The sequence below is a fragment of the Stenella coeruleoalba genome (assembly GCF_951394435.1).
Source record: "Stenella coeruleoalba genome assembly, chromosome: 7".
Taxonomy (NCBI): domain Eukaryota; kingdom Metazoa; phylum Chordata; class Mammalia; order Artiodactyla; family Delphinidae; genus Stenella; species Stenella coeruleoalba.
In genome coordinates this window covers 36,434,383-36,452,799 of record NC_137153.1, presented here as the reverse complement: position 1 = coordinate 36,452,799, position 18,417 = coordinate 36,434,383, and the positions used below count along the sequence as shown (strand labels likewise).

At 33.1% G+C, this 18,417-nt stretch overlaps 1 protein-coding gene across 3 annotated transcripts in view; it reads left to right on the top strand.

Annotated features, from left to right (window-relative positions):
• Positions 1-18,417, top strand: part of ERCC6L2 (ERCC excision repair 6 like 2) — a 156,604-nt gene that overhangs the window by 31,045 nt on the left and 107,142 nt on the right. For all 3 annotated transcript variants that reach the window (XM_079927052.1, XM_079927051.1, XM_079927053.1), the window contains exons 3-4: positions 3,200-3,322; positions 12,779-12,972. In XM_079927052.1, coding sequence (XP_079783178.1) covers positions 3,200-3,322; positions 12,779-12,972 — 317 coding nt within the window. The remainder of the gene's footprint in view (positions 1-3,199; positions 3,323-12,778; positions 12,973-18,417) is intronic.

Below are 18,417 nucleotides of genomic sequence, written 5' to 3'. Positions count from 1 at the left end.
TATTTTTCAGATAGATTCTTAAATATTTTATTAGCTGGTTCTCTTCTGTCCTAATATATATGCATTTAAGTTCATAAAGCATGTCTTTAAGTGTATTCCACAAATTTAATATGTAATTATTACTCATTAGTATTCAACTTAAATATTTTCTAATCTCCACTGTGAGTTCTACTTTGAAATATATTCCTTACTTTCCAAATATTTGGGGATTTTCTGTTTATATTTTTTGTTATTTCTGATTTCTTGCACTGTGACCAAAGAACATATTGTGTATGATTTTTGTCTGTTGGATGTATTAAGATTTGCTCTATGACTTTCATGTCAAATTTGGTAAATATTTTATGTGTACTTTAAGTGAAACTATGTTTTGCTGTAGTTTACAGTGGTCTATCAAATGTTTATTAGATAAAGTTTGCTTACCATTTTATTCAAATATTCTATATCTTTACTGATTTCTTTGTTTTTTTCTTACTAAGTTATTTCAAAATCTACCATTGTGCTTATCAATTTGACTACTTTTGTTTCAGTAAATGTTTCTTCTTTAGTAATTTACACTTCGTATAACTTCCAAATGAATTAATCAGTATCAAGTGTGCCTCTTTAATATAGTAATGCTTTTTGCCTCAGTATTATATTAATATAGCTATATCAACTTTCGTTGGGTTTTTGTTTGAATGGTCTTTCTCTACCTCTTGTTGTAGATGTTTTTTGTGTAAGTGGCACACATATTGTGAACAGAACCTCCATACTGTTCTCTATAGTGTCTGTACCAACTTACATTCCCACCAACAGTGTAGGAGGGTTCCTTTTTCTCCACACCCTCTCCAGCATTTATTATTTATAGACTTTTTGATGATGGCCATTCTGACTGGAGTGAGGTGATACCTCGTTGTAGTTTTGATTTGCATTTCTCTAATAATTAGTGATGTTGAGCATTTTTTTCATGTTCCTTTTGGCCATCTTTATGTCTTCTTCAGAGAAATGTCTATTTAGATCTTCTCCCCATTTTTTGGTTGAGTTGTTTGTTTTATTGATGTTGAGTTGTATGAGCTATTTGTATATTTTGGAAATTAATCCCTTGTCAGTCACATCATTTGCAAATATTTTCTCCCATTATGTAGGTTGTCTTTTGTTTTGTTTATGGTTTCCTTTGCTGTGGAAAAGGTTTTCAATTTAATTAGGTCCCAGTTTATTTTTATTTCCATTACTCTAGGAGACGGATCCAAAAAGATATTGCTGCGTTTTATGTCAGAGTGTTCTGCCTGTGTTTTTCTTTAGGAGTTTTTTACATTTAGGCAGTGACAGATTCAATGCAATCCCTATCAAATTACCAATGGCATTTTTCACAGAAGTAGAGCAAAAAATTTTAAAATTTGTATGGAAACACAAAAGACCCCAGATAGACAAAGTAATCTTGAGAAAGAAAAAACAGAGTTGGGGGAATCAGGCTCCCTGACTTCAGACTGTTCTATAAAGCTTCAATAATCAAAGGCATATGATACTGGCACAAAAACAGACATAGATCAGTGGAACAGGGTAGAAAATCCAGAAATAAACCCATGCACCTGTGGTCAATTAATCTATGACAAAGGAGGCAAGAATATACAGTGGAGAAAAGACAATCTCTTTAATTAGTGGCACTGGGAAAACTGGACAGCTACATGTAAAGAATGAAATTAGAAGATTCTCTAACACCATATACAAAAAATAAAGTCAAAATGGATTAAAGACTTAAATAAAAATATCACTCCGTTGTATAGTGTCTCCACTGTTTTTGCTGCAAGATCAGCTATTTGTCTAATTGTTGCTTAATAGATAATCTGTTTTTTCCTCTGACCACTTTTAATATATTTCTGTCTCAAATTTTGAGCAGTTTTTTCCCTGCAGGAACTACTTGTGGATTTTTTTTTTTTTTTGGCTTCATGTTCTTAGTCGACATGGAATATGTGGCTTTTTAAAAAAATTATTTAATCTATTTTTGGCTGTGCTGGGTCTTCTTTGCTGTGTACGGGCTTTCTCTAGCTGCGGCAAGTGAGGGCTACTCTTCGTTGCAGTACGCGGGCTACTCATTGCAGTGGCTTCTCTTGTTGTGGAGCATGGGCTCTACAGCGCAGGCTCAGTAGTTGTGGTGCGTGGGCTCAGTAGCTCTGCGGCATGTGGGATCTTCCTGGACCAGGGGTTGAACCCTTGTTCCCTGCATTGGCAGATGGATTCTTAACCTCTGTGTATGGCTTGATTTTTGAAATCAGTTTTTGAAAGCTTTCAGCCCTTATCTCTTCAAATACTTCTGCACCATTCTTTTTTCTATCATTTGAGATTCACATTGTAGGATCTACACCATGTTGAAAACACTATTTTTTTATAGTTTTTCTAATTCTCTCATATTTTTTCTTTAGATTTTAATATTTGTATAACTTATTTTTCTAAAGTAATGATCAGTTATTTTCCCCCATATATATGTATACCTCATATATTTTCCCCTTAATATTTAAAACAACTCTTCCAGTATTATATTTGGTATTTTCATATAAGTTTAGTTATTCAAAGAGATTAACTTAGTTGCCCAAGTTCACATATCTGCCAAGCAACTTAGGTTGAAATTTGAACCAAGGTCTAGTTTAAATATCTCTTGCTTTTCATTGTATGAAGTTACATTTCCTTTTTTCCTATGTCTTTTTGTCTTTCTCATTTGATATTTGGAGAATAGCTGTTATTCAGAATAGTGTGTATAATGATGAATTGCCTTAGTTTATCTTAAAATAACATTGTCATTCCACCTATATGTATTGGATACAGAAAAATACACAAATTTTTGAGCCAAGTATTACCCCTTTAATGAGTTTATTTTCTACAAGGAAAAAGGAATGTACACAGTTTATTATAATAGAGAATATGATATCTCAACTGATGAGATCAAGAAAGAATTCATTGAGTGAGTAGAACTTATCATGGAAGAGATGGCAATGTGAGAATTTTTATTTTAATTTTTTTTTATTGCATTCAAGGGTAACTTTTATATTATAGATTTGTTTGTTAATACAAATAAAGAAAACCAATACTAGTGGTTCATATTGTGTTTCCTCCCAGCAAATCTATTTGTACATACTCAAATTGTCACTTACTGAGTATTCAGGTAAACAGTAAAATTTTGTCCATCACGATACACAGTGATTGAAAAAATTGGATTTTTTCTCCGTAGGTTATTTCATTTTTGGCTGCAGTTTTGGGTAAAAAGGGAACTCGTGAAGATATTGAAAATAATATGCCAGAGTTTTTACTAAGAAGTATGAAAAAGGAACCCCTTTCTTCTACAGCAAAAAAGGTAAGATATCTAGAAATGTACAGTTCATGAAGCTGGTATTGCAAAAGTGTCTGGAAACTTTTAAACATTATACATTATAGTATAAATTTAAAACATAAGGATTTAAAGACATTATTTAAACATTTCTTTCATAGACCTAATTTCTGAAGGATTATCAGTTTTGTCCTCAAGTTAGATATGATTGACTCTGAAAATAGCAAAATGTAATTTCAGTTTGAATTTTGGGGGTGGGTTGGGGCTTTCAATCTTTTGCTTGGCAAGATTTACATGACTTAATTTGATTAATTTGTTAAATTTCCATGAATGTGTATGTAAAGTTAATTGAAGTCCATTGTATTGTTTTTTATCTATATGAGAATGAAATACAGACAGTAGTAGATATTGCTAACACAGGTGCCTCAATGATAAAGTTGCATAGCAGAATAATTACCTCCTGAATATATGAAACAAATCCATCCTATACAAGGAACATCAAAGTTGGAATCAGAGAGGCTAAGGTCTAGGCTTGTCACTGTCTCTGCCCATGTGACTGTTAAGGCTATTCATATCCATTCTTCAGCTTTTTCCTTTGTAAATGTGTGTTTATAAATATCTTATACATAATTCTTATAAAAAATAAAAGATTTCTAAAAAAAATGAAATGCAAAAAAGAAAGGTGTACTATAGGTATGTGTCTGACTTTTATATTGTCCTCAGCATCCAGGAAACTGGATAGAAATAAAGTTTAACTGATTTCGTGAAATCCTTACCATATTATGGTGATGATCCACTTTCTGCACGTTTTTAAACAGTGTCTTTTACATATTTCTTATATATAAGATTGCTGAGAAGTCCAAGTTTACTCTTGTCTATGATTAAGGGCATTTCAGTGTAAAATTTTGAGAAGTATTGGCTTAAGGTATTAAAAAATCTTATTACTTTAAATTTCCTATTATTTTCAATAGCATAGGCACATTCTTTTTTTTTTTTTTTTTTTTTTTTGCGGTTCGCGGGCCTCTCACTGTTATGGCCTCTCCCGTTGCGAAGCACAGGCTCCGGACGTGCAGGCCCAGCGGCCATGGCTCACGGGCCCAGCCGCTCTGTGGCATGTGGGATCCTCCCAGACCAGGGCACAAACCTGCGTCCCCTGCATTGGCAGGTGGACTCTCAACCACTGCGCCACCAGGGAAGCCCTAGGTCCATTCTTAGTGTCAATTTAAATTTGATCCTAAAGAAGCATTATAATTCTTAATGTGTTTTATGTTTTCAAGAGTTCAAGTACTGTTTTTAGCTTTGTTTTCAGATTGATTTGAATGTGTTGAACCATCCTTGCATCCCTGGAATAAATCTCACTTGATGGTGTATGATCCTTTTAATGTATTGTTGAATTCAGTTTGCTAGTATTTCACTGAGGATTTATGTTTATCAGGGATATTAGCCTGTAATTTTCCTTTCTTGTGGTGTTCTTGTCTGGTTTTGGTATCAGGGTAATGCTGGCCTTGTAAATGTTTGGAAGTATCACCTCCTCTTCTATGTTTTTTGGAAGAATGTGGGAAGAATTGGTGTTAATTTGGTAGAATTTACCAGTGAAGGTGTCTGGTCCTAGATTTTTATTTGTTTGGAGGTTTTTGGTTAACAATTGACTCTCCTTACTAGTAATTGTTCCGTTCCGATTTTCTGTTTCTTCATGATTCAGTCTTGGTAGGTTGTCTGTTTATAGTAATTTGTCCATTTCTTCTAGTTTATCTAATTTGGTGGTGTATAATAGTGCAGAGTAATTTCATATGATCCTTTGTATTTCTGTGTTATTATTTGTAATGTCTCCTGTTTCATTTCTAATTATATTTACTTGAGCCTTCTCTCTTTTTCTTAGTCTAGTTAAGGGTGTCAGTTTTGTTTATCTTTTCAAAAAACAGCCCTTAGTTTTATTAATTTTTTCTATTATCTCTCTAGTCTCTATTTCATTTATCCTCTCTGATCTTTGTTGTTTCTTTCCTTCTAACTTTGGGCTTAATTTGTTCTTCTTTTTCTAGATTCTTAAGGTATAAAGTTGGGTTGTATATATGACTTTTTTTTAAATATAGGCATTTATCACTATATACTTCCCTCTTAGAACTCCTTTTGCTGTGTCCCATAAGTTTTGGTATGTTGTGTTTCAGTTTTCATTTGTCTTAAGGTATTTTTTGATTTCGTTTTTGATCTCTTCTTTGACCCATTGGCTGTTGAGGAGCATATTATTTAATCTCGACATATTTGTGGATCTTTTAGTTTTCCCCTTTCATTGATATCATACCATTATGTGATAAGATATTTGATATGATTTCAGTCTTCTTAAGTTTATTAAGACTTGTCTTGTCTCCTAACATTTTATCTGTCCTGGAGAATGTTCCATATGTGCTTGAGAAGAATATGTATTCTGCTCCTGTTGAATGTTCTGTATGTGTCACTAGGTCCATCTGATGCAATGTGTAGTTTAAGTTCAATGTTTCTTTATTGATTTTCTGTCTGAGTGATCCATTGTTGAAAGTGGAGTATTGAAGTTCCCTATTATTTTATTGTTGTCATTTTTTTCCTCTTCACATCTGTTAATATTTCCTTTATACATGTAGGTGTTCTGATATTGGGTGTATAAACATTTACAGCTGTTACATCCTCTTGATGAACTGACCCTTTTATCATGATCTAATGACCTTCTTTGTCTCTAAGAATAGCTATCCCCACTTTCTTTTGGTTTCCATTTGCATGGAATATCATTTTCCATCCACTCACTTTAAGTTTATATGTGTCTTAAAAGCTGAAGTGAATTTCGTTGGTAATATGTGTTTGGGTCTTTTTTTAAAAAAATCCATTCAACCACTTTATGTCTTTTGATTGGAGAATTTAATCTATTTACATTTAATGTTCCATTCGTTTCCATGACCCAGTCCTTCCAACTGCCTGTTCTTCATTGAGTTTTTTTTGTTGTTTTATTTTGTTGGTTGTTGTCATATTTAAGTTTCTTCTAGGAAAACTTTCTTTGTGGGTTTTCTTTTTTTTGTTTTTTTTTTTTGGAAGTTTTCTCTTATGTAGGTAAAGGATGGATTCCTCAGGTCTTCAAGTATGTCAGTTCTCATCTGTTTTTGTAGTGTTCTGATCATCCGGTAGTGCCCTTCCAGGCATTTTACTGCTATTATGGATTTATTTTTATATTTGTCCTTTTGTTTTATTGGCATCAATAAATGCATGTGTTTAGTTAATCATTTGAACTGGAATTCTATAAAGAATGTTTTTAATGAGATTACCAGTGACGTCCTACAGTATTCCCCAGAAGCAAATCCAAACAAAACTTATAATTTTGTGTGATGAAATTTACAAAAGATAAATTTGTCTTGATCCATTTAAAACCTCAGTGCATTTTTAAAAGATAGTCTATTGGGCTTCCCTGGTGGCACAGTGGTTGAGAATCTGCCTGCCAATGCAGGGGACATGGGTTCGAGCCCTAGTCTGGGAAGATCCCACATGCCGCGGAGCAACTGGGCCCGTGAGCCACAATTACTGAGCCTGTGCATCTGGAGCCTGTGCTCCGCAAAAAGAGAGGCCGCGATAGTGAGAGGCCCATGCACCGTGATGAAGAGTGGCCCCTCCTTGCCACAACTAGAGAAAGCCCTCACACAGAAACGAAGACCCAACACAGCCATAAATAAATAAATTTAAAAGATAGTCTATTAAATAGCTAGAAGAGAAATAAATTTCTTTATATTTATTATGCTAATGCCAAAATTGCAATGGAATATTGAAAAATTAATGTTCGAACTACTTGAAAAAAGTCCTTTTAATGAATTTAAATGTTATCAATTAAGGAGTGATGGGTTTGAGGTATGTATGTGTGATACATGATGCATCTTATATATATTTTTAACCTTTTCAAGTGTGAATAAATCATCTAAGAATGTGTGAAATAGATGTTTTGTGCCAAGAATAAATTCCTAAAGGAAAAGATACAAACTATACATTTCAAATATTCTTGGAATGATTCTTTAGATTTAGGCTGTTAAGATTGGAATTCAGTCTTTATGAAAATGAATCAAAGTAAATTCTTTTAAAAATACTACTATCTTGTATGATAAAACTTTAAAGATTCTGTGTAAAATTCATAATCAGTATTAATGCAGAGAGGGAGGATTTTTCTAGCAGTCATAATGCCAGCATCAGACACAATTTCAATGGTGATTAAACAAAAAATTTTCCAGTATTTTATTTACTGTACACTATTTCTTTAGTTTATTATCTTGCAAATGATGCTACTTGTTTGATTTTTTGCTACTGAGTTCTTCATATATTTTCGATATTAACCCCTTGTTATATACATGGTCTGCAAATATTTTCTCCCATTTAGTAGATTTCCTTTTCATTTTGTTGATGGTTTTCTTTGTTGTACAGAAGCTTTTTAGCTTGATGTAGTCCTACTTTTTGGTTTTTGCTTTTGTTGCCTTTGCCTTTGGTGTCAAATCAAAAAAATCATTGTCAAGATGTAAAGGAGCTTACTGCATATGTTTTCTTCTAGGAGTTTTATGGTTTCAGGTCTTAATTTCAAGTCTTTAATCCATTTTGAGTTCATTTTTGTGTATGGTATAAGACAGTGACCCAGTTTCATTCTTTTGCATGTGGTTATCCAGTTTTTCCAGCACCATTTATTGATATCTTGACAATATTTATTCTTCCATGAGCATTGATTATCTTACTATTTATTTGTAACATTTAAAATTTTTTTCATCAGTGTCTCATAGTTTTTAGTATACAGGTTTTTTATTTCTTTGTTTAAATTTATTTCTAGTTATTTTATCCTTTTTGATACAGTTGTAAATGAGATTGTTTGCTTAATTTCTCTTTCTAATAGTTGTTAGTGTATAAAAATAAAACGGATTTTTGTATTGATTTTGTATCCTGTAACTTTACTCAATTTCTTTATTAATTCTAACAGTTTTCTGGTGGAATGTTTAGGGTTTTCCGTGTATTTCTGTGTCTTTGGCAAATAGTGACAGTTTTACTTCCTTTCAAATTTGGATTTTTTTCCCCCCTCTGGTTAGGATTTTCAGTACTATGGGAATAAAAGTGGTGAAAGTGTGCATCTTTGTCTTGTTCCTTGTCATACAGGAAAAGTTTTCAGCTCTCACTATTGAGTATGATGTTAACTGTGTGCTGGTCGTATATGGCCTTTATTATGTTGAGGTATGTTGTCTCTGTACCCAATTTGTTGAGTTTTTATCATAAATGGATGTTGAATTTCCTCAAATGCTTTTTCTGCTCTGTTGAGATGACCGTATGGTTTTTATTCTTCATTTTGTTAATGTGGTGTATCATGCAGTTGATTTGCATATGTTGAATCGTCCTTGCATCTATGGAATAAATCTCACTTGATCATAATTTATGATCATTTTTGATGTATTGTTGGATTCATCTTGCTAATATTTCATTGAGGATTTTTATATTTATGTTCATCAGGGATATAGCCTATAATTTTCCTTTCTTGTGGTATCCTTGTCTGGTTTTGGTATTGGGCCTCATAAAATAAGTTTGGAAGCATCCCCTGCTCTTCTGTTTTTTCAAAAAGTTTGAGAAGGATTGGTATTAATTCTTTGAATATTTGATAGATTTTACCAGTGAAGCTGTCTGGTCCTGAACTTTTGTTTATTTGGAGGTTTTTGGTTACTTATTCAATTTCCTTACTAGGAACTGTTCTGTTCAGATTTTCTATTTCTTCATGATTCAGTCTTGGTACATTGTATGTTTCTAAGAATATATCCCTTTCTTCTAGTTTTCCAATTTGTTGGCATAAAATTGTTAGTAGTTGTCTCTTATGATCCTTTTTATATCTGTGGTATCAACTGTAAGTTCTCCTCTTTTATTTCTGATTTTATTTGAGCTCTCTATCTTTATTTCTGTTATGTCTAGCTAAAGGTTTGCCAATTTTGTGTGTGTTGTCAGAGAATCAGCTCTTAGTTTCATTAACGTTGTCTGTCATCTTTTTAGTCTCTATTTTGTTTATTTCCACTCTGATCTTTATTAGTTTCCTCCTTCTACTAACTTTAGGCTTCATTTTCTAGTTTGTGTTTTTCTAGTTCCTTGAGGTGTAAGTTTGGTTGTGTATTTGAGAATTTTTTTGTTTCTTGAGGTAGTCATTTATCACTATGAACTTTCCTCATAGAACTGCTTTTGCTGCAGCAATAAATTTTGGTACATTATATTTCCATTTTCATTTGTCTTAAGGTATTTTTTGATTCCTCCTTTGATTTCTTCTTTGACTCATTGGTTGTTCAGTAGCATGTTGTTTACTATACACAAATTTGTGAATTTTCCAGTTTTTGTCTTGTAATTGATTTCTAGTTTTATACCACTGTCATCAGGAAAGATGCTTGATATGATTTCAACCTTCATAAATATATTGACTTTTTTTGTGGCTTAACATATGGTCTATCCTGGAGAATGTCACATGTGAACTTAAGAATACATTCTGCTGCTTTTGGAATCATTTGTATATAAGTTATAAGTCAATCTGGTCTAAGTTATTTAAGGTGCCACATATATTTTTAAATTTGACTTTCTTAATTCTTTGATATTCTTGTTAGTTAATTTACTGTTCATTTATTTGCTTTACTTATGTTTTCTGAAAATATAATTTTACTTGTCATTTCCATTCTCAGGTTTTATTTACTTTTGTTTAATTAGAAGAGATGATATTTATTGTTTTGCTCTCCATTGATCTAAGTGATATTGGTCTATAATTTTCTACTTTGTTAAGACTGTTTATCAAGTTTTGGTATTCCTATTATGCTGCTTTTCTAAAAGGGATTTGCAGAGGCTCCTAGAGTGGATTCTCAACTTAAATTTCCATATATTAAATAGCCGTAATATATCAAAGGAAAAGTTATCAATTATGCACAATTAGGATGTAAATTAATTAGATTTGGCATTTTTGAAAGAATTAAGATTGTAGAGTTAATTACAGGGAATATGCTTTAGAGTTTTGCGTTAAATAGCAAAAATTCCAATTTTATGGTCTGTAAGTTCTCTCAATATAGGTACATTTTATTTTTCAGCTTGATATCACACTTCCTCCAATGTGAAATTTTTACTTTGGCTCTGGTGGTCTGTCATTGTCCTCTGCATAGACAGTGCTATTCCTACCTTGCCACTGACACATGCTTTTATTCATTATTTCATTTATCAACTGAACACCTTTGTTTTCTAAGCACAGCACAAAGTACCATAGTTACAGTGGCAAATAAGAATGTTATGCATCTCAAGGTCATAGGCTTTCTGATTTAAGGTGCTAACATGATATATCATTGTTGGTTAAGAGCTTTGGCATTACACAGACATGGGTTCAAATACTTACTTTTCCACTTTATAGCATTATGACCTTGGGCATATTATTTAACACATCTATACTTTAGTTTTCTCATCTCTAAGAAGGAAATAATAAATATTTTTACTTTATAGCATTTTTATGTGAAGTCCTTGGGTTAATGTCTGTTAAATGGCATAACTCAGTTTTCTTACCTCTTTTAGTATTAAAATGAGTTATTGATCTATTTGATTTACCTTTTACAACTTTGAAGACCAATAATGTCTATAAGGAATGTCTTAATTTTTAAACAACTTCTGGAATCTTAGGGCTGATTCTAGGAATCTTTAGGTTCATTGGCACCCTTTTTTTTTTTTTATGTTTGGGATTTTTTTATTTATTTATTTATTTTAGCACCTTTGTTGGAGTATAATTGCTTTACAATGGTATGTTAGTTTCTGCTGTACAACAAAGTGTAGATTCGTTGACACCTTTGATGAATGACCCCTCGAGTGGAAAACTGCTCAAAGTGCTCAGATGGAGTTTGGATAACATTTTCATCTTATGATATTAAAAAGTAAAAAGGTTGGGGGGTTGGGCAGAGACAATAACTGGGCTTATTACTTGGAGCCCAAATTTTTTATTTGAAGGTAGTAGGAGAAAAATGGAATTCATAAGATAAATTCCGAGCCAGAAGATGAAACTATTTGAGATGAATCACGTATGACAAAAAAGTACTTATATATGCTTGATGCTGGGGTAGAAGAAAGGAACTCTCACATTTAGTAGGTTAATCTTCTCTTCTTTTTCTTTTTCCTGTTTCTAAAACAAAGTCACAGATATGACATCTTACAACTGACAAATGGCCCAGCTGAAATGTTTCATAGAAGAGAGTGTAGGATTTAGAGTAGTATTGTATTATTTTTTTGTTTGTTATTTAATTTTTTTGTTTGTATGTATGTGTAATTGGCTCATCTTTATCAAGTAGGACAAGTATAAAACTGCAGAAAAGAAACTTACTTAAAACCCTATTAAAGATAATAGCTTAGGAATAGTGGTAACAGTAGGAGATAAAAACATTAAAAATTAAAATGGCTGATGACAACAGGATTTGGGATTAGTACAGGAAATGTTGGTGAAACCCCAAAACATTTATTTCAAGATTAAACAGAAATATTGTTAATCTTAATGGGTTAGGGCAGAAGTCCCACTTACATGAGTTAAGAGAGAACAGGAGGAGAGTAAGTAGGGACAGCAAGTATTGATAACTCCTGAGGATCATTTCTATAAAGAAAGTAAAGTAATGGGGGATAGCTAGAGAGAGATGTAGGTTTAAGAAGGAACTTTTTTGTTTGTTAGGTTTGTTTTTTAACGCTGAGAAATATATATTAGAATGTGTTTGCTTGGGGTTGTATGCGGTCCATTGAAAAGCAGAATGTAATCATGTTGGGCAGATTGGGAACAGTTTCTTCATCATTGACTTCAGGTTGACAGGAAGTGATTGGAGCCACTATATAAGTTCAGGGTTTGTCTTTAGAAAAGAACATGGACAGTTCACCCATGGTAATAGATGGGAGAGCAGAATATATAGAAGTAATTATAGGTAGGTTATTGATCTAGTGATAAGAGAAGAGGTTTTCTTCTAATTGCTTCAATTTTCCAGTGAATTTTCCAGGTTATCAACTGATAGTATCTGAGAGAGAGGGAGAGGAAATGGACTAGGAAAGTGAAAAGGAAAGAGAGCTCTGGAAGACCATACATTTCAATTAAAAACCTGGCCTGCTTTGCATATTTCTATTACTCACATGGCCCTTGAAGTTATTACTGGGATCCTGATTATACTCTCTTTTTTTTTGTTTTGGAGAATTATTTTTTTCTTATCTCTCAACTCCTTTTGGGGGGAAAATAAAAAATAGCTGCTCCTTTGGACAAGGTTGGGTATCTATTTTTTTCCTAATAAGGTGCTAAGTAAACAACAGTACTTTTTGATGGACTTCTAAGTCCAGATATATTCAATTTCTCAGTTGTAGTTATACTTATTAACTACAGTGTCAAAAATCAAGGAATAGGACTATTGATATTCTGGATTTAACTTTGGGGTTCTTTTTCATTTAAAAAATTATATCATTAAATTTTTTTTCTTCTTTTTACAGATGTTCTTAATAGTTGCTCCTCTTTCTGTCCTCTACAACTGGAGGGATGAACTGGACACCTGGGGATATTTCAGAGTCACTATTTTACATGGTAACAAAAAAGACAGTGAACTGACTCGTGTGAAACAGAGGAAATGTGAAATTGCTCTAACAACATATGAAACACTGCGCTTATGTCTGGATGAACTTAACAGGTAATCGAAATAATGGGAATGATTGCATTAGTATTCTGTTTATGTCAATTGTATTTATCCCTTTATATTGTGATTTTTTTAAAGCTCTAAATATTCTTTAGCATGATTTAACTTTATTTCAGGATTATTGAAATAGACAGTTTATAATAATTAACTTATTTTCTAAGAAGAAAATCCTGAGTCAGATTTTATACAGTTCCTTATTTAATTTCCTCTATTACCTATCCAAACAATGCATGTTAATGCATAGGACTTGTCCTAAATCTCATGTGCAGCCTTTTATGTGTATGATACCTCTGGACTAAAACAGTGATTTTCATGAATTATTTTAATTATGGGAGTCTGTTGTGAATATAGAGTGGCAAAAAATGCATATACATATTGAGAACCACTATTCCAGGACTGTAAGTACCCAAAAGAAATGACCTGTATCCTAAGATTTTAGTGGGGAATCTAGAGACAGGCAATTATAAAGTCATGTGAACGCTATAATATGAAACAGGGGATGTTATAGGAGCACATGAGGAGCCTGACTGCTGCAGAGTGAGGAGAGTAGTCAGGGAGCTTCCCAGAGAAGATGACCTATGAGCTGAGTGAGAATTGAAGGATAGGTAAGAATAGGAAAGAGCAGGAAAATAATCCAGGAAGAGGGAACAAACAACATTTGCAGAGAGGACTTCCCTAGTGGTGCAGTGGTTAAGAATCTGCCTGCCAATGCAGGGGACATGGGTTCGATCCCCAGTCCAGGAAGATCCCACATACCGCGGAGCAACTAAACCCGTGCGCCACAACTACTGAGCCTGTGCTCTAGAGCCCGCAAGCCACAACTGCTGAGCCTACATGCCACAGCTACTGAAGTCAGTGTGCCTAGAGCCCGTGCTCCGCAACAAAGAAGCCACCGCAATGAGAAGCCCACACACCGCAACCAAGAGTAGCTCCCGCTTGCTGCAACTAGAGAAAGCCCACGTGCAGCAACAAAGACCCAACACAGCCAAAAATAAATAAATAAATTTATCCCTTATAAACAAAATTATAGAGGCCTTCAGGCAACAAAGATCACAGCACTTTTTAATAAATGAAAACAGTTCTGATGCTTTCTGCATGTAATGACTGTAGCCTAGAGTGTAAGAAGGAAGTGGCCAGATGACAACACCAGTGTGGTAAGCAAGGAACAGAAAGCCTCTTAGAGGATTTTGGTCTTTATCCTTAGAGCAGCAGAGTGTCCCTGAAGTGTTTTCAGGAGATTACTATTATGATAAAAATGATTATATTTACATTTTATAAGTAATGAAGCTGCTCTGTGCAGAGTAGAGCCGAACTGAATGGAGAAAGACCAGTTAGGAGGCTTGTTATGAGCTAAATTGTGTCCCCTCCAAATTCATGTGTTCAAGTCCCAACTCCAAGAACCTCAGAATGTAACTTAAGGTAATTAAATTAAAATGAAGCCATTATGGTGGGGCTTAATCTGGGAGTCCAATCTGACTGGTTGTCCTTAGAAGAAGAGAAGGAGATACGAGGAACTCATGTACACAGAGAGCAGCAATCTGTAAGGAGAGAGACCTCAGAAGAAACCAAACTTGCCAACACTTTGATCTTGGAATTTGAGCCTCCAGAACTGTTGTGTCTGGCATCTTTTGCTCATCATCATGTTTTTGAGATTCAGCTATGTTATTGAATGTATCAGTGATCATTCTTTTTTAATGCTGAATTGTATTGTATTTTATGAATATATCACATTTTGTTATCCATTCATTTGAGGATAGATATTTGGGTTTTCCAGTTTTTGGTTACTGTAAGTAAAAATTTAAGTAATATTTATGTATAAGCCTTCTTTTGACATATATTTTGATTTCTCTTCTGTAAATTCCTAGGAGTGGGATTTCTGGGTTATATGGTAAGTATAGGTTTAACTTTAGAAGAAACTGATAAGCCATTTTCCAGAGAGGTTGTACTATTCTACTCCAACTAGCAACCTATTAAATTTCGTTTGTTTCATATTCTCACCAATATTTGGTATTGTCAGTTTTTTTGTTTTTAGCATGTATAGTGGTATCCCATTGCAGTGTAATTTGCATTTTTCTGATCTGTGTACACTTGAAAAAAGTGTTTTTTCTACCGTGGTTGGATGTGATGTTCTATAAATATCAGTAAAGTCAGTTTGGTTAGGTGTTGTTCAAGTATTCTCTGTCTTTACTGATTTTCTTTCTAATTGGCTTACAATTTCTGAGAGAGGAATGTTGAAATTTTCAATTATAATTATGGATTTGTTTATTTCTCCTTTCAGTTCTGTCAATTTTCAGTTCATATATTTTGAAGCTCTGTAATTAGGTACACACACATTGATGATTAGGATTTTTTCCTTATAAATTGATCCTTTTATCTTTAAAAATGTTCCTTTTCATATCTAATAATCTTGAAGTTTTATCTGGTATTAATATAGACAATACAGATTTCTTATGTTTACTGTATGTTTATCATTTTCCAACTTTTTGTTTTTATCTGTTCCTTATATTTAAGGTGAGTGTCTTGTGGTTAGCATATAGCTGGGTCTTGCATTTTTATCCTTTTTGATAATCCCTGCCTTTTATTTGGAGTGTTTAGTCCATTTATATTTAATGTAATTATTTTGTAAAGTTGGATTTAGAGCTACCATTTTTTGTAAGCTCTAGGATTTTATTTTACAAGCTCATAAGTTTGCCTGTTACTATTTCCTGGATGCTGTCAGAAGACAGGAACAATCTGAGGCATGAAGTTAAGTAACTTACCCAAGCCTACAACAACTAAGTCAGTCGTGGACATGAGATTTAAACCTTGACTTTGGGCTTTTATGCAATGTATTATGTAAGAGATATTCTATAGTTAGATAAATGTAATAAATTCATTTATCATAGCAACAGTCATTTTAATTTTTGTTTAACTGCTCCTTTAGACTGTGAGGTCTTTGATATAGAATAATTTCTGTATTTCAGTGCTTATTACACTTCTAGCATATAATAGTGTCAAGTGGTTATTTTCTGTGATTGTTATAAATATTAAATAAGAATTCTAACATTTCTGTGCAAAATTAGAAAAATCAAATGTTACAGTTTTTGTTGTATTTAGTTTTCCTTTATTTGTTTGAATGGTTTTATTTTTAACAATATTCAATATAATTTATATTCAATCTGAGTAAATATTAAGTAATTTTTGTGAGAATGCTCCATATGATAGACCAGGATTAAACATTTATCATAGATAATCCATAGAGTAGATAAACACTCTATGAGTGAGCTGTATCTCTTTGTTATTACGGTTATATTTTACTTCATTTTTATTTTTATCAAAGTTATATATGCATATTATTTAAAGAGCCAAATATGAACACAGTTCACTCCTGTCTGCCACCCCCATTAGCTGTTCTTCAGAGACAGTCACCTTCAACTCTTTAACTTATCTTCCTAGTTTTTACTTCCATATCTCAAAGAACATGTTTATGCTGCAACTTAAAAATTATCCTTTAAGTTTTTAACATCACTTGTTGATTTCCTCTTAAGGAAAAATGAAGATCTTGCTGTGTTTTGCCCTTCTTTTGCTTACTTTACAGTGTCCTGGCTGGCTATTTTGTGGGATAACGAATAGTATATAGGAGCTCCAACAACTTCTTAAACAGACTGTTGAACATTTACCTAACTCCAATTTCCAGAAGCATCTGGTGCTACCATTTAAGAAAGAGCTCAATAATATGAATCAGATTGTTTCTTGGCTTTCTTTACTACTGGCATGGGATACTCCTTCCTCTGTTTTTATAAGTTGTCTTGTTCATCTTCTTCCCTGCTTTTAAAATTTTGTGATTGTTTTCTCCTCTTTTCCTTTGTTCTTGATCTCTTATCCTTTTTCAACTTTATATTAAGAAAATGATCAAACCTTTAGAAAAACTGAAGTAATAGTACATGAACATCTATATACTCAACACCTGTAGTCACCAGTTGTGTGTGTGTGTGTGTGTGTGTGTGTATATATGTTGGCAAGATATAAGGTAATGTGTGTGTGTTGACTATTAAGTCTGTTTAGTCTCTTCTAATCTAGAACATTCCCTCAACTTTATTTTTTTATTATAAGACATTTTGAGGGGACCAGGCCAGTTGTGTTTTAGGATGTCTCACATTAGATTTGTCTGATTGCTTTCTCAAGGAGTTATGTATTCCTCTAACATATGTAGTTTTGTAAGCTGATTTTGTTCTAAAGACTTAATTAGCTTCAGGTCAGACATTTTTTGACAAGAATACTTCATAAATGATGCTGTGGACTTCATATTACATTATTTCAGGAGATATTAATGTCAAGTTGTTCTACTATTAATGTTGCGAAGTTTGTCCCATAGGCTAAGGAGGTGATCATCAGATCTCTCCATTGTAAAGATATGTTTCTCCCTTTACAATTAGAAGTACTCTGTGGGTTACGCTTTGCTACCATTTCAATATCCTGGTCCCTCAATCCTTTTACTTAGTGGTATTAGCATACAGAAATTATTCTTGCCTGAATCAGTTATTTTATTGGGTTTTGCAAAATAATATTTTCCTAAGTTTATCATTTCTTCTACACTTATTAACAGCATTCTCCTATAATTAGAAATTAACTATAATTTCAACCGGCAAAGCAAGGTGAGTGATGCTTGATTCTTTTGCTTTAATTTCCAATTTTCAGACTAACAAATTGGTACAATGGTCATTCGCAATGATAGCAAAGTTTCTCTCCCACTCCCCAACCCCTGTTTTTTGAGTATCACTATGGACTCATAGATTATTGAGGTACAATTGACATGCCATAGAATGTACCCATTTTAAGCATAGAATGGTTTTTAGTAAATTTATAAAGTTGTGCATTTATCACCACAATCCAGTTTAAGAACATTTCCATCACCTCAAAAAGTTTTTTGTTTTCAGTCAATCTCTGGTCCCATCTCGTTCCAGGCAACCACTAATCTACTTTCTGTCTCTAGATTTGCCTTTTCTGGAAATTTCATATAAATTTCATACAATATGTAGTCTTTTGTGTCTGGCTTCTTTCACTTAATATGTTTTTGGGGGTTCATCATGTATGATGTTTCAGTAGTTATTCCTTTTTATTGCTAAACAGTACTATTTTGTGTGTGTGTATATATATATATATATATATATCTCATTTTGTTTGTCCAGTGAATGGACGTTTGGATTGTTTCCACTTTTGGGCTATTACCAATAATGCTGCTCTGAACATTTACGTACAAGCCTTTGTGTGAATGTAAATTTTCATTTCTCTTGCATAGATACTTAGGAATGGAATTGCTGGGTGGTGTGAGGAAATTTAACTTTTTAAGAAACAGCCATACTGTTTTAGAAAAATAGCTGTACTTTCCCAAAAGCAGTGTATGAGGTTTACAGTTTCTCTTGCCAGTACTTAATATTGTCAGTCTTTTTTTGATTGACA